General features: G+C 42.3%; 2 protein-coding genes across 5 annotated transcripts in view; one reads left to right on the top strand and one right to left on the bottom strand.

The window, feature by feature from the left end:
* The window catches only part of OXNAD1 (oxidoreductase NAD binding domain containing 1), a 33,947-nt gene extending 17,714 nt beyond the window's left edge, over positions 1–16,233 (bottom strand). For 2 of the 4 annotated variants that reach the window (XM_070433353.1, XM_070433352.1), the window contains exons 1-4: positions 15,886–16,232; positions 8,870–9,029; positions 6,906–7,032; positions 6,543–6,606 (exon numbers count right to left, since the gene is read on the bottom strand). In XM_070433353.1, coding sequence (XP_070289454.1) covers positions 6,543–6,606; positions 6,906–7,024 — 183 coding nt within the window. In that variant the 5' untranslated portion in view covers positions 7,025–7,032; positions 8,870–9,029; positions 15,886–16,232. Of the gene's footprint in view, positions 1–6,542; positions 6,607–6,905; positions 7,033–8,869; positions 9,030–15,800 lie in introns of all 4 variants that reach the window. The other 2 variants (XM_070433350.1, XM_070433351.1) reach the window with 2 other exon arrangements.
* A 239-nt stretch (positions 16,234–16,472) lies between these two features.
* Positions 16,473–19,973, top strand: DPH3 (diphthamide biosynthesis 3). Its single transcript, XM_070433355.1, has 3 exons — positions 16,473–16,691; positions 17,235–17,309; positions 19,735–19,973. The coding sequence occupies exons 1-3, from the start codon at positions 16,584–16,586 to the stop codon at positions 19,798–19,800; spliced, it is 249 nt and encodes an 82-aa protein (XP_070289456.1). The 5' UTR covers positions 16,473–16,583; the 3' UTR covers positions 19,801–19,973.
* Positions 19,974–20,205: the final 232 nt, after the last annotated feature.

Below are 20,205 nucleotides of genomic sequence, written 5' to 3' on the forward strand. Positions count from 1 at the left end.
TGAAACGAAATCACCAATCATTTGCCAATGTCCAAATACAAAATTCAATGAAGAAGGGAAAGAAGCTAAATTTCTATTGAAAAAGTCCTATTTTCATTTGGATAGTCCCTATGACCAACAATGTTATTAGATGCTTTATGCCTCCTGGTAGTAACTCACACACTAATATATCTGTTGCCATTAGTCCTCATAATCTGGGCACAACTGCTAGAAGTGGTCACACACAATATCTTGTACAATTCATGATTTTTAATACTATTTTATTTCGTTAATACAAATACTGTACACTACATAAAGATTTCTAGCAAAGTGGATTAAAAACATTAGCAAAATCTTTTTTGAAGGCCGAATCTTTATTTTATTCTGAAGCTAGTTTCACATGATTAAGATCTGTAATCATGGCCCTTGTTGTATGCCATTTTTTTCTTTACTTTGATTGAATAAGTAAAACATGATGGAGAAACTTTATGTTTTAACATTTGTACTTGTTCTCATACTTAACGGATCAAAAGATTTCGCAACTGAAACCTCAACTAGCCATGCCCTAAGTTAAAACACATGGCAGGAAATTAAGTTTTCCATAAAATAACATTTAGACTCTTCTACTGTTCAATAAAATAACAATACATTTGCCAACTTTTACTAGCAAGCATTTTTAAGGCTTTGACGAAGTCAGCATCTAAAAGGAAATTCCATCATACTGATTTTAAAAAGCTGGTTTTATATAGGATATCTTGATGTTACTGCTGCTACAACAGTCTCTGTACAGGAAATAGGTCTTTCTTTGGGAAACCTAAATGGTTTCCGCTGTTCATTCCCATTCATTCTTTTGTTGGCTTAAAAATTTAGACAAAGCCAAGATTAGCGATGACCTGAAACAAAAGAGGGCACAGAGAATTTCAGAGTTGAAGAAAACTCAGTCATCATCAAAAAATACTATGTCAGCCGAAACCGGTTTGGCTCAGTGGACAGAGCGTCGGCCTGCGGACTGAAGGGTCCCAGGTTCGATTCCGGTCAGGGGCATGTACCTGGGTTGCGGGCACATCCCCAGTAGGAGATGTGCAGGAGGTGGCTGATCGATGTTTCTCTCTCATCGATGTTTCTAACTCTCTATCTCTCTCCCTTCCTCTCTGTAAAAAATCAATAAAATATATTTTAAAAAAAAATACTATGTCATTTTACACATGAGGACACCAAGGCCCAGAGCCATCAGTTCAACCGAGGCAGAATACCACTCTGATGAGTAGAACCTGATGAAAAGATACTGGTTTTACTGAAGAGATTTACTGACAAGGAAAGAGCACAAAATTCTGCCAACTGTACAACTTCTCAAGTGGTTTATGCCTGTCAATACTACATCCTGGCAAATGAATTCTCCTTGTTCCTACCAAAGGCTAACCTATCCACCTGGCTGATCTCTTGCTTTCTCAAGCCTTCAGTGGAGCAAGTATCCTCTCTCATTAATCACCCCTTTCCCCCCATCTCCACAAGAACACATGCAAGCACTCAGATCTTCCACCTGTAATAATAACATTAGGAGCAAACACCTATAATCAGAGCTTACCATGTGCCACGCACTTTACACACATTAATTCATTCAACCGTCACAGAAACTGTAGAAGACAAGGGTTAGTACTATCCCCATTTTACATATGAAAAAACGTGAGGTCTCACAGCTAGTGAGTGGCAAAGCAGATACTGGAATCCAGGCACAATCACGTAAAAGTGATTCTGGCTCCACCTTCTCATCTCCTATTCTCTCTCCAACACAAAACAGCCAAGCTTTCACTCTCCGCAATGGACTAACGCCAGTCATTCTGGTCGCCCACTACCCATTTCGCTAAACCCAATGATGACCTCTCCGCAGAATCCAGCACAGGCGCCCCTCCCTCCTGGAAACTTTCTCCTGGCTTTACCAACACCCTGCAGACTTCCCTCTTGCCCCACCTGCCCCTCTTTCTCCTCTCCCCTCCTGGCCCTTCTTCTCCTGCCTGACCTCTAATTGCTGACACACCCCAGGGCTGAGGCCTGGGCCCTCTTACCTTACTTTCTATGCAGCTTAAACTTTTTATTCCCAGCAGTGAACTCCAAACTCATCCACCCAACTGCTGACTTGCATTTCCATTTCAAACAACACATCCAACACAGAACGCTTTTGTCTCCCAAAGCTTCTTCCTTTTTATGATTATGCAAAATTTCAAACATATACAAAACCAGTAAAAATAGGATAAGGAACTTTCATGAACTCATGCTCCAAAGTCAACATGGTATGAGTTGATAAAACTCATGGCCAATCTTGTTTTATCTGTAACTCCATCCACTTCCCATCCTCCTACCCCAGGTTATCCCAAGTTGAGCTCTTTACTTCCCCTCCTCCACGCTTGGTCCTCCGTGTCAGCAAATACATGGCACCATCATCATCTATCCAGAGTTCAAATCCCAAAGCCAGAAATCTCTTGGTTTCCTCTCCTCTCACTAACTGCACCCTCACCTCAATTTGTAAATCCCATTAGCCTTTCCTCTGTCCCAGATCCACCCACTGCTCTCTGACCCCATCACTACCAGGCTACTCTAAGCCACATCATCTCTCCAGGGACTCTGTCAGTAGCCTCCAACCTGGTGTCAAAGCACAGCAAAAACCCAGTGCTCTACCAAGCAAATAGGCAACCCATTAAAATGTAAATCACCTGTCATTTCCCTGCTTAAAACCCTCCCTCACCCTTAGAACAAAATCCCAACTCCTTATCCAAGCCCACAGCTGTTTATACAACCTGGGCCCTGCCTACCCCTCCTCCTACCACCTTCCTCTGAATAGGCCAAGCAAGTCCCTGCCTCAAAGCTTGGCTCCTGCCAGTCCCTCTGCCAGTAATGCTGTGCACCTGTCTGGCTCCTTTCTGTATTCAAGTCTCGGCTCAAATACAGTGGGGCCTTGACTTACGAGTGTCCCGACTAACGAGTTTTTTGAGATACCAGCTGTCTCTTGGCCGACTTTTTGCATTGAGTTGATAGAGTACTTTGAGTTAATGAGCGAGTTAATGAGCTCCTTAACGAGCTCCTTAACGAGCTCGGTCTCGGAACGAATTAAACTTGTAAGTCAAGGCCCCACTGTAGTACCATTTAAAATAGCACCCTGACTCCAGCCATTAGCCTGGTTCACTTCCTTCATAGTTGTGGAAACCCTGATCAGAGTACGCTGGATGTTCAAGGCTAATTTGAATGTGGGGGCCCTGTCCAGAGTATGCCGGATGCTCAAGGCCAATTTGCCATATGCAGGTACAAAAGTAAGGTCACAGCAATTATACTGTACACAATGTGCAGGCGTGCCTTTCTGTATCCCAAGTATTGATGTCACTATTTGGCAAGAAGCCTCTTTTGTCTAAGTTGGTATAAAGATGTGCTGTTGACCAGCCAGTGCATGGATGCTTAGTATGGCTTCTATGTTTGCTACTGTATTAGCAAGGGCTGCTTTGTGCGGCTACATTGTAAGGCTACTTTGAAGGACTGCTTATGTGATGGCTCCTTGTTAGCTACTTGCTCTGCAATAAAGACTCTCTTATATGCCTATGACTTCTCCTATCTTCTCTGTCCAATACCCAGCATCCATGAAGGCCCAGTCTCTGCCAGAGGGGCTCGGACCCAACAGTTGGCATAGATGGGCTGGATAAAGGAGTAAGTACTCCCAACAACTGGCACAGCGAGGAGGTTCAGGAGAATGTGCAGACTCAGGAGCAAGTGCTCCTGACAACTGGCGTCATGAACAGGATCAAGGAGAAACTTACTCTGACAATTGGCGCAGCAAGCAGGGTGAGCAGAGTTCATTAGTAAGTACTCCGACAATAGTGTATGACACCTGACATTCTCTGGTTTATCTGCACCAGGATGAAGCTCCATATACAACAGGGGCTTTACCTGCCTCATGCACTGCTGAGTCCCCTGCACCTACAACGGGCTGGGCAGACAGCAGGCACTTGACACATGTCTGCTGAATTTAAAATAAAATACTTCCTCTGACTGGGTCCCCTGGGGGGGAGAGTGAGGGGAAAAAATCTTGCCTCTTAGGCCACTTAAATTATTGAAACGCACCAATACTATACATTTAGACATGAACAAGTTAAGTTCTGGGCATAGTTAAGAAGCAGTAGCATGGGCAAAATTCTTTCATTACCAAACTCTCCCATCAAATTGATGAGCAGAGTACATCTTGCTCAGTGGGCCTAGGCACAGAGCTAGGCACAGAGTGACCCCTCCAGTGAAAACTTAGTTTTGCCTGAACAATCCTTATTGCATTACAGTATTTCTACTCTTATCTTTTTGACATTTCTAAGGCTACCCAGACTGCTTATTCTTTGATCCTTGAGGAAAAACTGTGAGTTCAACACAAATAGTCAAATGCCATTCAATGCAAGAGCCCAGTTTCCTGCGTCGGCATGACTCAGACTGGTCACTTTACAGCCTAAAGAAAGAAGCATCAACGTCATAATATGCTCATTCGGTAAGTTCTCTATAGGGAACCCAATGTCTAGTAAGGAAAGGACATTTCTGGGTGGGTGAGTGGTCCATTCTTCACCCACCCAGGAGGAGCAGCAAGGTCCTTTGGCTTAAGGATCACAGACTTGTGCTGCAGCTTCCCTCTGGCCCTAGGAGACGCCATTGGTTATCTCCTAGGCTCTGCTTCCTCTTTGTAAAATGCAGATGCCAGCTTATCCTTAGGCTACCTCACAGACTTGAAATGAAGAGCAAATGGCATATGGGGAGTTTTGTAAAGTATACTTGCAATTCAAATTAAAGACAAGAGTGGTAGACGAGACCATGTGGTGGGCCAGTTCTATTGTGGCCCAACATTTCAACAAGTCCAAGATCAGACTGGCTCACCCCTGATGACCTTATACTGCTGAGGCTATACATCTAGCTTTATCCAGCTCCTCCCAGCTCCCAGCTCTCATTCTGTTTGGGAAAGAAGGGGAAATTAGAAATAGAAGGAAAAGAGTTGCAATTGGAAAATTCTTCCGCCAAGGTTTTGAAATTAGCCCTATACTTTCTGATTTTTCAGCTTTAAAATTCTCAACTTTTCAATTGCAGGATTAGAGTTTACATTAATCTTCGTAAACTTGGCTCAAAATAACCCCCTCACTAAAAGTCTCAATAATTTTGTCCTGTAAATTTTTGAAACGGCTATCCTAATTCAGAGATTGGCAAACTATGACCCACACACCATATCTGGGTGTTCTGATAAAGAACACCGTATTTGATCCCAGCCACACCAATTTGTTATGTGTTGTTTATGGCTGTTTTCACACTGTAGAGGCAGAGTTTTCTAGTTGGGGCTAAAACTGGCCCACGAAGCCGAAGACTATCTGACCCTTTACAGAAAACCTGCCAAATTCTGCTCTAGTTCTACCTGCTTCAAAATATAACAGAAAAGAGCGTAGCCCAAGACTGTTAACCCACTTTTTCTTCTTCAAAACTGGCAAGGTTTCGCTTTTTAAAAAAGAAATTCTAACAAATCTCACATTTACAGAATCAGCATTTTTTTGTGTGTTGGATAAACCTAGAAAAGGTATTTTCAGATTTATCATCAGTGGGAAAAGTGTATTGTCCCACACATCCATATCTATTATGCTGAACTAATTTTACATAGGCTTCTCAGGAAAACATTGAATTCACAAGCATACCGCTCTCAGTCCCAAAGCAATTTTCTGAAAAGAAAACCAGCCTGAAAAGTGGAGCCTAAACAATATTCTATTACATCAAAGAGCACCCAACTATGTCTTCTAAAATTTCAACTACTGCAACAATACAATTTCTGACCTTGCTTATGAAAGTGTATAAATCCTTCCTTATATTAAATATTTTTAACTTAGAACACTAAGCTAAATATATCCAAATAAAGAATCACTCAAAAAGCAAAACATATATCCAATTTAAGTTTTTAAAAGAAAATGTGGTTACTCACTGAGGTAAAGGGTGAGGATCCTTATTTCCCAGCCCTGACCCCTTCAGGTGGTGGATTAGCTTTCTCTAGTTTGAATATGGTAGGGAAAGGTCAGCCCATGTAATAAGAGCTCGTCCACCTTCCTTTCTCAGATGTTAGTGTGTTCTCCCTTGATGAAATAAGTTGTTCTAAAGTAGGGATAAGAACAAGGACTTTGAGACATGGTGTCAAACATAAATAGGAAAGAAAAAGGAAAGGTAAGCTATTCATAAGATGTGGGCTCTAAAAGAAGTTCTAGCCCTAAAATATAAACCTATGCATCATACTTGTGAGGATAGTTCCCTCAATTGCTGCTATAATATTTCCTTCATCAAAAAATTAATCTATTCATCCCAAGTTTAAAGGGAAAAATCTGAGTATTTCACTATCATTTTTTCAAATCAGTTGTCACATGGCCTGTTCAGAAAAGTTCTAAACAGAAAAATTACCAACTTTCCCTGGCTATCCTTCGAAGGGATAGAGCTTATCTAGTACCTTCTCCATAAGCCAGTCTTAACTGTGTGCAAACCATCCTGCCTAGGAAAGCCTGCTACAGCCCAATGATACCAACCTCCTGTCGAAGGGCATTTGCCGTTCTCTCCAAGTGATCAGTTTTCCTTTTGGATTTCATTATGCTGTAACAGAGAGTCAAATTCGGTTAGTAAGCTAAGTATTATCCTCATAAGAAAGAGTTAAATTCGTTTGCCCTGTAACATCATGACTATCCAAAATACAATATAACATTCTGGGTCCTAGAAAATGGTCTATAACAATTTGTACATCTAACTAAAGTTTAACGATTTACTGATGCCATGCACATTTAAGCAGTCTATTATGTCATGGTTTCAGGAGTTTGATATGCCTCCCATGACCATCCGCAGGTCAGGTCTCTTTGAAAATCAACCTCAAATGACACTGAAGGTCGATAACTCACCTGGTTAGCGTGAGGTGGCGCAAAGCACCACGTGCCGATTTCAACAAAGCAGCCTGGGAGCAGATGGCTCCCACAGAGCCTCGCAACAACCCAGGAACCAAGACAGCAGCGCAGGCCATGGTGCTTCCTGGGCAAACAGAACATTGAAAATTAAAAATGTTAAGAAAAAGTGGGGAGTCTTTAGGGGCCAATGAAGAAGAGTTTACATTTTTGTTGGTGCTGTTATGAGCTGATCTAATGGCAAAACAATTAAGGGCCTCCTTCACCCTGACAAAATTTCTGCCACTATTCAGAGTTGATTCAACTGATCTCCACAATACGTATGAATGCAATTATTGGTGCCACCAAATATTCATGTTCCCTATTAGTTTCCAAAATCTCTGACCAAGTTCACATGACTAATCTTACACCATTACAGGGGAGTAGATTTGCTAACTGCCTGATAATTGTAGTCCAATCAAAGAGCACCACTAAGTCTGTAATGTTTCTTGTTAGATGAAGTGCAGGGAGAAACAAACTGAGGTCCACAGCACTGAGAATAAACAAACTGCAACTACATGAGGGAACAGATGAATATTACAAACATCAAAGTGAATGAAAAGAATGAAAGCAGCCACTCAAAAGAGCACACAGTCTGTGGGTCCAGTAATATAAAGTACAGAAACAGACAAAATTAATCCATGAAGCTAGAAATCAAGTTAGCAGTTACCCTTGGGGAAGCAGTAGTGATAATGTCATCTCTTAATCTGAACGATGATTGCATGGGTGTTCTCATTTTGTAAAAATTCCATCAAACCACGGAGGACTTTTAGGGCAGTAAAAACACTCTGTATACCATAATGCTAAATATATATCATTATATATATTATACATTTGTCCAAATCCATAGAACATATAACACCAAGAGTGACCCATAATGTAAACTATGGACTCTGAGTGATAATGATGTGTCAATGTGGGTTCACCAACTGGAACTACAATACCACTCTAGCGGGAGATGTTAATAATGGGGGATTGTTGATAATGGGGGAGGCTATGCTTGTGTAAGGGCAAAGGGTATATGGGAAATCTCTGTACTTCCCCCCAATTTTGCTTTGAACCTAAAACTATTGTAAAAAATTATCTTAATAAAAAAATTTAATCAAGCTGTCCTCTTAGGATTTATGTACTTTTCTGTTTGTAAGTTGTATGTGAATAAAAAGTTTAAAAGAACAAAAACCCAGAAGGATCCCCAACATTTTCATGTCTAAAAACTACTGACCTATCAAGAAAAGTACTGAGTAGGAGTCAGATGATGTATTTTTTTTATGTATTCTGCTTTCCTCAGCCAATTTTTAAATATTTCTTTGACTAAGATGGCCACTTTTAACACATTATATTGCCTATCTTAGTCAGCCTGAGAATAAAGAAAGATGTACATGAACACTCTTTTTTTCTAAGCTCTCTGGAAGGCACTACATAAGTTAACTGTAATACATTTAGTGTTAGAAAAATATTCAAGCTAGATGTGCTTATGTTCCTACTCCATACTCACTAATTCAGCCCTTCATTTGACAAATATTTATTAAGAGCCCATTATGTGGCAGGGACTGGGAATACAGACATAGACAAAACAAAGGCTTTCTTAGGGAGCTAATATTTTAAAAGGTAGAGACAAAAAATAGACAAAAGTAAATAAATCAGGTGGTGATGTAAGTCATATGTAATTTATTCAGTTATAACCAAATCGTATACAAGAGCCACTGCTTCATAACCAATCTTTAGATAAGGTAAAAGATCTATTTCTTGCCATAGTATGATATAGCATCATTGTGGATAAATAATTCTACTTGCTATTTTTTCTTTTGAATAAATGAAAAAAGTATAATGCCTCTTTACCTCATGCAAAACTACTAAATGTAGTTTCTCTCCTTTAAATATGCTACACCAAAAAGGCTGTTCATCACAGAAAGAAAGAAACTTACTTTAGAAGTCCATGAGACTTTTAGGAGTCATTAAGTATATGGCTGGCTGGCTGACGGATATGCAGTATTTTGGTTCTGGTATTATACTGAGACCTTCGGATATACACTGGTGGGAACCCAGACCACTGTTTCCACACACTGAAATTCTCTCGCAAAGCTCCTGCAATGACAGAGACAACGTATAAGAACAATGTTTTGGGCAACTGTTAAAAAGAACTACTATCTCCTATTGCAAACGAAAAGGCTCATTATAATCAGCAGGCATCGCCTCACAGTAAAACTACTCTCAATTTCCCCCCTTCCATCAAGTCTTCCTCTCATCTTTCTGTTTTTCTTTTTTATGATTGTTTTTTTCCTCTTTTCTGATTCCACCCTATGAAAGCCCAGGCCAACGGCTGGAATGATACAGTTAGTGTCATGTAAGGCCAAGTTCCCTAATAAAATTTAATAGATTCATAGTTTAATATGAAAACATTGTTCTGCTCAGGACAATTATAGCTAAAATAGTCCTCACATAGTTACAGCTTTTAGTGATTATGCTGTTTGAATGGTCTGCTGCTCAAATGAACTGGAAAACAAAGACATGTTAATTTTTAAAAGCTGTTCTCTTTAAAATTCTAAAATCTTGTTTTATAATAATACCAATGACCAAGAGTGCCACCTACTGGTAAATACAGGGTATTTTTTTTTTTATCAAATTGTGTTCAAAGGGACTTCCAAAGCAATAAGGTATTTTTCTTTAAAAACTACCTATTTTGAGAACCAAGATGGCAGCATAGGGAAACGCCTGTACTTGCTGCCTCCCACAACCACATCAAAACTACAACTAAAAGACAAAACAGATATCATCCAGAATCACGGGAAGTCTGGCTGAGTGGAAGTCCAGCAACTGGAGGGAAAGAAAAAAGCGCATCTCAACTGGTAGGAGGTGCAGAGGTGCAGAAGAGCAAAGGTACGGAGGTGCGCGAAACGGGCTGGAAACTGGGTACGCTGTTGTCATTTTCAATGGGGGGGGGTGGGGGGGGGGGGATACAAACTCCCGACTGCTCTGAAATCCAGTTCCGGGTGAGACTCTGGGGATCCAGACTCCTATGGGGAGAAACTGGACTGTCTGGCATCGGGCTGGAACACAAGGGCGGCTTTCTCGCAGAGGTGCTTGCAGCGGTCATTATTCCTACACAGGGCCACAGGACACAGAGACCCAGGGACCTATTGTGGCAGGGCTGACAGACAACCATTGCTGTTTGCACTGCCCCAGTGATTTCCTGAGACCACGCCCCACCCAATTTACAACCCCACCCAAGCTGTGTGAAGAGGCTTTTGCATATGAATGGCCTGGCCTTTTGCAATCTAACCTAACAAACTGCAGCTGGGTCAAAGAACCCCAGAGCTTCCAAAAGAAGGCCTAAGGCTCCTCAGCAGCCTGCATTGCTTCACAGCTCCGCCTCATCTGGGCACCTCCAAACCCCATACAAAGAGGAGGAATCTGCAGATCTCTCTGTAGCTCCTGCTGGGTGGCCTCAGGCAGTGGCTGACTTTGTACCTCCTTGGAGATCCAAGAGCCAGTGTATGCAGTGGTCAGAGTGAGACCATCCAGATTACAACTCTTCACATCCATAGAGACACACTCAGGAGGCAGACTCAGTGAGCACCAAAGCCCCACTGAAGCAAGTCCTGCCCCATAAGGCTGTTTCCAGCACAGCAGTTCTCCCACTGTAGACACAACTGGTCCTCGCAGCCAATTGGTCTGGAGGTCAATTCCTCCCAGTGATATCAACAGCAATCAAGGCTAAACTACAACATGACTGTGCACACAGCCCACAAAGGGGTGCACCAAGAGCATCCACCTCAGGTGACTGGGGAGGCTGAGCCTATAGGATTCCTAGCACACAAAGCCACTCTATCAACACAGGGATGCAGCCAAAATGCAGAGACAAAGAAACATGTCACAAATGAAATAAGTGGAGGAAAGCAAACTACTGGATATAGAGTTCAAAACCACGGTTATAAGGTTACTCAAGAATCTTCTAGAAACCTCCAAGAAATTTAGTGAGACCCTCAAGGATATGAAAAAGGACCAATTAGAAATTAAGCAAACACTGACTGAAATAAAGAATAATATACAGAGATCCAACAGCAGACTAGAGTATCCCAAGAATCAAGCCAAAGATTTGAAATACGAAGAAGCAAAAAACACCCAACCGGAAAAGCAAAAAGAAAAAAGAATAAAAAAATATGAAGATAGTGTAAGTAGCCTCTGGGACAACTTCAAGCGTACCAACATCTGATTTATGGGGGTGCCAGAAGAAGAGAGAGAGAGCAAGATATTGAAAACCTATTTGAAGAAATAATGGCAGAAAACGTCCCCTACCTGGTGAAAGAAATAGACTTCCAAGTCCAGGAAGCACAGAGAACCCCAAACAAAAGGAATCCAAAGAGGACCACACCAAGACACATCATAATTAAAATGCCAAGGGCAAAAGACAAAGAGAGAATCTTAAAAGCAGCAAGAGAAAAACAGTCAGTTACCTACAAGGGAGTACCCAAACGACTGTCAGCTGATTTCTCAACAGAAACTATGCAGGTCAGAAGGGAGTTGCAAGAAATATTCAAACTGATGAATAGCAAGAACCTACAACCAAGATTACTTACCCAGCAAAGCTATCATTCAGAATTGAAGGTCAGATAAAGAGCTTCACAGATAAGAAAAAGCTAAAGGAGTTCAACACCACCAAACCAGTATTATATGAAATGCTGAAAGGTATCCTTTAAGAAGAAGAAGGAGAAGAAAAAGGTAAAGATACAAATTATGAACAACAAATACACATCTATCAACAAGTGAATCTAAAAATCAAGTGAATAAATAATCTGATGAACAGAATAAACTGATGAATATAATAGAATCAAGAGCATAGAAAGGGAGTGGACTATTCTGGGGGTGGAGGGAGGGGTGTGGGGAGTGCGGGAAGACACTGGACAAAAATCGTACACCTATGGATGAGGACAGTGGGGGTGGGAGGTAAGGGCAGAGGGTGGGGTGGGAACCGGGTGGAGGGGAGCTATGGGGGGGAAAAAGAGGAACAACTGTAATAATCTGAACAATAAAGATTTAATTTTTAAAAAAATTACTGCAAGCAGCAGAGTAAGATTTAAAATGACTGTGTTGGTTTCTGTTCAATAAGTATACTCAATTTATTAAACAATTACTGGGGTGCCAGGTACTACATTAGGCCATAGAAATGCAATAAAGAACCAGACACAAGGTCCTCACCATCTTGAAGCTTTTATTACAGTGTGTGTGACAGATAATAGTAAAGGAATAATTGATGAGACAATTACTGATTACAATGAGTAAGATAAAAGAAATGAGTATCTCAGTTGGTTAGAGTGTCATCCCGATATACCAAGATTGCATTAATAAGTGGAACCAATGAATGCATTAAGTGGAACAACAAATCAATGTTGTTTTTTCTCTCTCTCCCTTCCTCTCTCTCTAAGCAAAAATAAATAAATAAGTGGAGTGGAGTGGAGTGGGTGGGGGAATATCAGGAAAGGTCTCTCTCAAGAGACATGAGCTGAAACCTGAATGATGAGGAAGAAGCAGTCAAGCAGATGTTAAGAGCAGAGCACTTGGGCAGAGGCCCAGTCACAGTCACACCAGTGTGTTAAGGAACCACAAGCCAGCGTGACTGGGGAGCTAGGTGAGCATGATGTGAGATGAAGTCAAGCAGACAGACGTGCCGGATCACATCAGGCTACAGTAAAGGTATGAACTTTATTCTAAGGGCAATGGGAAGCAACTGAATAGTTTGAATAAACCAGGAGAGGGATACGATCAAATTTACATCAAGGACTGCTCAGGCTGCTGTGTGAAGAACTGATCATAGAGGGGCAAGAGTTGAAGCAGGAAGTCAAGTTAGAAGGTTCTAGTGTAGGATTAAGCTACAAAGATGGCAAAAGTAGATAAACATGAAATATATTTTAGAATTAAAGTCCTAAGACTTGTTGATAGTTTGAGTGGATGAAGAGAGCAGTGAGAGAAAGAGAAAAACCAAGAGCGCCTCAAAGATCATTAATGCACTGAAATAAAGTAAATTCATAGAAATATCATGGTATCCGTTGATTTAGAATCCTAGGTGCCACTGAAGAAGCAAAGGGGTTCTTTGCATTTGGCATTTGCTAAGTGAACCTAGTGGCATACAAGTTATTTCAAGAGTACTTGACTTGGAATCCATGGAACTGGGCTCAGATCTGACTCCTTCCTGATTTTTGATCTTGGGCCAGTGGCCTCTTACCATTTTTAAATGAGAATGCCAACGCCACTTCATTGGATTGCTGAGAGAAATAAATTTCTATGGGAAGTACCTGGCAAGCAGGAGTATTACAAAAAAACAAGCCAAATTAATTACCCCACCCCACTCCCACCCCTCGCCAAATAATCTCCAGAGGTAGTGGTTTGAAACTGCTAATAAACAATTCCCTTTAGCCTGATAATACAACAGGCACTCATAAAATAGTTTCTATGACACAATTATGACTTATTTATAAGCCTGATCTTATGCTAAGAGTTTTGATCACTGCTATTTTCCAGATCAGTAGTGTTAACATTTTATAATTAAAAAATTTTTTTCAGCCATAAATGATCCTATAGCAACTATTAAGTCTACTTTTGTCATGCCTTCAGGGTCCAAAAATGTCTCATAACAGAATATTTTCATTACCTTTTAAGGATAAATATAAAGTTTAAGAGTCATTGTAATTTTTATTTTAAAATGCTGCGGGGATTTTTAAAAAATGACATCACATGTTTGGCTAAGGTTTTATTTTCTTCAGCACAGTATGAACTCAAAACTGGGAACCAGCACTGCTCTAGTGAAAATCTCAGCAATCTGAAGAGCTTCAGGGCCATTTGTTTAATCTAGCTCTGCTTCAACACCATCATATCACAGATGACACTGAAGTCACGAAACACCTAGGTTCTGGGGTCAGACAGATCTGAGTTCTCACCACAGCTACTGCCACTTACAGCTTTGCCTACTTAGGCAAGTCTCCTTAGCCCTTAAACCTAGTTTCCCAATGTTGAAGATGGGATTAATACCTATACCTCATTGGACTGTTATAATGGTACTAGAGGCTCGGTGCACGGGCACTGGTGGGGTCCCTAGGCCTGCCCCGCGGGGACGGGCCGAAATCGGCTCTCCGACATCCCCCGAGGAGGCCTGGATTGCAAGAGGGTGGTTCTCGGGTAACACACCCCGCAAACGGGCTCCCTCCTCTCTGGTTCCTGGTGCATCACCCAAGAACCGCAGCTGCCAAGTCACCGCAGCTGGGCAGCTCCTGCGTTGAGCGTCTTGCCCATTGGTGGTCATTGTGCATCATAGCTACCGGCCGGTCAGCTGGTCGGCAGTCGCTTAGGCTTTTTGGTACAGTGCCTGGCACATAGTGTCAATTATTAGTAAGTGTTTCATTAGTTTTTCTTCTTCCATTTTAGGTAATACATACTTGGAAGAAAAGTTGGAAAATTACAAAGAAATTACTATTACCCTAAACCCCTGTAACTTTTAGAACTACTAGCCTCAGATTTGAAGATTCCCCAGATAATTGTTTTTGATAGATACAAATTGCTTTCTAAAAGGTCTACTGATTTATACTTCCATAAAACAGGTATGAATGACTGCACTCATTGGTGTACATTCAAAAATGGCTCATCTTAAATTTTTAGGTACTTATTCTCAGAAGCACTGAAGAACGAAGGATGGTTCCCAACCTCAAAATGTTCACGGAGACTACCGAATAAGACACTGGAGATTCTCCCGTGGCCTCCTGTCCCCAAGAGGCTACTGGGAAGTATCTGGTCTACGGAGATATACGGAGCAGCCCCTGGGCCGCGCACTTGGCTGGAATTTCTCCTTTGCTCAGACAGAGCAGAATCATCTCAGTTAACCCATGAAAGGTTTGAAGATGTCTCCTAACTTCTGGGTCGATCTTCAGTTATGCAAAGTGGACTATTTGTGAGGCATTTGAAATAATTTACTATAACTCCGTTAATGTAATTTCCAGATTTTCTCCTAAAGATTTCTCTGCCTCTAGATTTTCAAGTCTTAAAAGGGCTAACCCAGGTGAAACTTCACTTGTGTGCACAAAATTGGAAGCTTCATGTAAACATTTGAGTGTGTATACATAAGTATGCATAGGGATGTGTACATATGTATTATGTGAAAATTAAGTATGGTACATGTGACGTGATGGCTGAACCAAGTAAAACTCCTAATTCCTACACAGAAGTAGAATGTTAGATCTGAAAGGGACCTTGTAGATCATCTCTAACCCAACCTTTTTTAGTCAGAAGAAGAAATAAGGCTCAAACAGAATGTAAGTATCCAGTTCCCAGTGCTACAACAGCCGAATTCTGGACCCAGATCAGCTTCTCCATAGCGCCTTTTTCACGGCGCTGCAGTCTTTCTCTATCAAGACGATTTTCTACCTAGTAATGAAACACTACCCCATAAATCAGTTGTACCAAAACAGGCACTAGCACCGTTTCCAAGGCAAAGCACCTTTTATTTGCTTTTCGCTTCAAATATAAAGAGGCATCAAGGTAGTAGTAACTCTGTCTGCTGATGCCACCCATTCCTTTTACAAAGAAGAAACTGTGGTTCACAGAAGTTATGTGTCCCCAGGCTTTGGGGACAGATAGGTTCTTCATTTCCTAAGTGTATGACTTTGGTCAAAACACCCAACTCTCTGTATCCCAGTATGAAGACTAATAATATGGCATAACATCTAAACTCCCAAGGTTGGTGGAAGAACTATACTTAGCGCAATACCGGACACAAAGCGAACTCCCTGTAATAAAAGGTTATTACTGTTATTATAAACCATTATAGTAAATAATGTCATATGCTTGGCAAACACAGAACTAGAACTCCACCTGCCTCCCAGGTCTTGGTCCTTTCAGCAACACCAATTCCGGGCATTTGACGATAATCTGGGGTGATGAACAGACGGGGCTATACCTGAACAGCCAAGAGCAGCCACGAACTACAAGCGAGGCGCCACCTAGAGCGCAAGGTCACCCGGCGAATCGAAATTCCAAGGGAGCCTTTCGTCGGTCGCCGGGAAAGCACAGAAATCCAGAAGGCGGAGCGGCTCCCGCCGCCGAAGACCAGGCGAGGCTGTGGTCCTTCCCCCAGGGGCGCCGAGGCCCAGACTGTGCTACCCCGGCCTGCTGCGGCCTTCAGCGGGGGCTGGTTACGGCCTAAGGTCCAGGGACATGAGGCCGGCAACCACAGCCCGGCAGCAAGGTGGCTCCGCGCCGCCGGCACTGCCGGCACCGAACTTCCAGAAAAGAGCCAAACTCCGCCGGGGCCAGGAAGCTTCCGGTGTCCCCGACGTGACGTAGCAGCAGCGCGCGCTATCCTCACATGCTATTGGTCACTTCTTCCGTCCAATGGGCGGAGCGGTACCCGACACCACTGAGCAGCCAGCAAGCTCTTGCACTGTCTCCTTGGGCAGTTCAGCCATCTCCATGGAGACCAGTCCCGGGTCACCCATTTGGCTTCCAAGCCCGCCGTTGCGTCATTGTTAGGCGCCGGAAGCGATCGTTCCTGCGCCGGGGCGTGGTGGTTGACACCCGGCCGGGGCCGGAGTCCTCGAAGTTAGACCGACCCGGGTCGGCTTCGGCCGGTGGGGGCCCCTCTCAGGCCCCAGAACAATGGCGGTGTTTCACGACGAGGTGGAAATCGAGGACTTCCAATATGACGAGGACCTGGAGACGTATTTCTACCCCTGCCCTTGTGGCGATAACTTCTGCATCACTAAGGTAACCTCAGGTCCCCCGACCGCTCCCTGGAGCAGGCGCGTTTCCCTCTACGGATTCTTCCGCCGCCCCGTAGCCCACGCGGCTCTTGTTATTCACGCCCTTTTTATCCTGTGTATGGATCCCCCCAAATTTATAGTCTCAGCTGTCAGTGGGCATTTCCTTCTGGCCTTTAGTCAGGCCTAGTGGGGGAGGGGAAGGGAGGGGCTGGATGGCGGGGAGCATCAGACTTCTCGCCATTCCCCCCACTTAGCATCCCTCTTCGGGTTCACCTTCCTGGGATACTTCTTTGCAGGAAGGGACGCGTTTTGTCTTCCCAGAGATTTTGAGGCGACTGAACCTTAACCAACCTTCCGGAGTATTTCCCCGGGTGACGCTGCCAGGGAAAATTGGGGTTGGCATTTCTCTGGGAAAGCCTCTTTGACCCTCACCTACCTGTGGGCGAGGCAAGTCACGAAGGAGCTTGCCCCTAGGGGTGGGAGGGTTTGGGAGGAGTTTGCAAAAGGGAAGGCGATGCTGATCATACAGTGTTTGATTTTGTTGTAGGAAGATTTGGAGAACGGGGAAGACGTGGCGACGTGTCCGAGCTGCTCTCTCATTATAAAAGTGATTTATGACAAAGTAAGGGGTCAAACTTTAAAAGGTGGGGGGGGGGGGGGGGGGGGAGGGTTGTGGTGCAAGAACCTTGAGCAGCCTGTCTGTAATGTGTAGGTGCAGGAGAATGTTTTCTAACAGTGTGTTAGGTAAATGCTGTGTTTTTTAAAACCAATTTTAAAAACCTTTAGTAAACAGCCTTATCGTAAATTAAAATCTTAAAAGCTCAAATGTCCCTCCTTTGATTGCAATGTATGAATACAGATGTAACCCGCCCTTCTCCCCCTTCTCCCGAGCATTATCTCAGTTCGTTGAGGTTCTGCTTCCCAGCATATGTCGACAGTTTGACTCAAACTCACAAAAATTCTTTACAGGTTTCAGTGGTTTTTTTCGTTAACAATAAGTAATTAAAATTGTTCAGAGCACCTAGATTTGTTTTGAAGGGCACAATTGTATAGTATTTCTTACTTGGCTTAGATAAAACTCTATATTATATTGTTTGAGATATAATCATAGTTTCAGTTTTACAATTTCATTTTAGTCTTCAGTTGTCCTTTTGTTTTTCCTCCAAGGACATTGAAAATAGAAAACTAAATAAATGTTATTACTGCCCATCCCAACTTTTGGTCAGTGCTTTGAACAAAATCTTAAACTTAACATACTTTTTTCTTTTTAAGATATAATTGACATGTAACAGCTTGACATTTTTAAGGATGACCTCTAACAAGATTATAGGGAAGGTGGGAACAAGGCACTTTGCCTCATGAGAAAAGCAGGCTATAATTTAGGCTATAATTAGAAGTTTACGGATTATTCTTGTATTAAAATGTGTCCTGGAACAAAAAGAACAGGGTGAGATCAGGAGTGCTGGTATGAGATCGTGGCAGGCCTTATTGAGCAGAGATTGAACGTGGAAAGGGAGTGAGCTCTGTACACATTAGGGTTAAGAGCGGTTGGCAAAGGGAACGTTCAGTGAAGAAAAGGCAGAAACATGTTTGGTTTTATCAAGGAACAGCAAGGAGGCCAGCGTGACCAGAGCAGAGTAAGTGAGGGTGGGACTTGTCCAAGATGAATTAGTGCAGTGAGGCCGATCACAGAGGTGTTGTGGGACACTCTAAGGCAGTGGTTCTCAACCTGTGGGTCGCGACCCCCTTGGAGGTCGAATGACCCTTTCACAGGGGTCGCCTAAGACCATCGGAAAACACATATATAATTACATATCGTTTTTGTGATTAATCACTATGCTTTAATTATGTTCAATTTGTAACAATGAAATTGGGGTCACCACAACATGAGGAACTGTATTAAAGGGCCACGGCATTAGGAAGGTTGAGAACCACTGCTCTAAGGACTTTGGCTTTTCCTATGAGTGATAGAGGGAACCAGTGGAGGATTTTAGAACAAAGGAATGCCATGAACCAACTCAAGTTTTAAAACGGAGGTTCTGGTTGCTTAGTTCAGAATAGACTACATAGGAGCAAGGATAGAGACAGGAAAACCAGGTCGGAGGCTGTTAGACTAATCAAAGGAGGGGATGTTTCCCTGGGACCAAGCTGCAGCAATGGAGGTAGTGGGAGTGGTTGGATTCTGGATACATTTTAAAGGGTAAGGATTTTTTGTTCTATTAATTCTCACCTGAGGATATTTTTCCCATTGCCTTTCAAGAGAGGAAAGGAGGGAAGAGGAGAGAGAGAAAGAGAAACATCAATGTGATAGAGACACATCAACTGGTTGCCTCCTGCACACACCCCAACCTGGGAGAGGGGAGGGAACCCACAACCCTTCAGTGCTCAGGCTAATGCTCTAACCCTTGAGCAACACTGGCCAGGGCAAGGATCGATTCCTTACTGACTGGATATAGAATATAAGAGGAGTCAAGAATGATTTCAACATTTGTGGCCTTCAGAACAGGTTTAGGGGCAGGAGTTGGACATACTGTGTTTGAGAGGTCTGTTTTTCATCCAAGTAGAGCTGGCCAGAAGGCAGTTGGATATGTAAGTATGGAGTTCAAAGAGTGATTAATTGGCGCTATAAATTTGAGAGTTATCAGCATAGAGCCTTTTAGTTGGAAGAAGTAATAATTTTGAAGAAAACAGACATTTGAATAGCCAAATATTGAAGTGGAGAACTTTTAGTGTAAGTACTAATTAATACAAAAACTTAAAAGGTGTGGCAATGTCTTTATAAATGTGATTTCTGAGAGGTGGGTGCTCTGTAGTGAAGATAAGCATGTTCGTTTACAAGATAAGGTATTTTATATTAAATATGAATTCATGGCTAAAAACGGATTCAGTTCTAAGCTTATAAACCTGGTGCTGACATTGACTCTTTGAACAAAGATGAAGTGATGGAAAAACTTAGAGCTGGATTGATTCTGTAACAAGATGAAAATTTACTGTTGATGCATTTGTGACACACTCAGTGGTTAAGGTAATTTTCTGTTTGTTCTTAGGAGCAGTTTATGTGTGGAGAAACAGTCCCAGCCCCTTCCACCAATAAAGAATTAGTTAAATGCTAAACAAGGACTTCCAGGATCCAAATCCTGAACATTCAGTAATGAGCCAAGCTGGAAAAATCAAAGGCAAAGTTCCTGGCTTCCTCGTGGGACAACTGCTTTGTAGTTTGCTGCTGTTGATTCTTCCCATCCGCTCCGAGTTCATCTCCAATTAAAGAAGCAGGTCCATGACATGACATACCTGGATTTCATGCTTAGAACTTTGAATTGGAAAAAGTGTTCTTTATTTTCCACATGAATTTAAAGGAAGATAATTTCAAGTCAGTGCTTTCATTCCCTCAGTCTTGTTATCTTTATCTTATACCTAATTTATTATCTGATAACATCATCTACCTCAAAGTCATTAGGATTCCTTCTTTTAAAACAGGATTTTATTTTTTTAATTGGTTATTAGGATTAGTAAAATTA

The sequence above is a fragment of the Myotis yumanensis genome, unplaced genomic scaffold, assembly GCF_028538775.1.
Source record: "Myotis yumanensis isolate MYYU_CA2020_CCGP unplaced genomic scaffold, mMyoYum1.0.hap1 SCAF_14, whole genome shotgun sequence".
Classification (NCBI taxonomy): Eukaryota; Metazoa; Chordata; class Mammalia; order Chiroptera; family Vespertilionidae; genus Myotis; species Myotis yumanensis.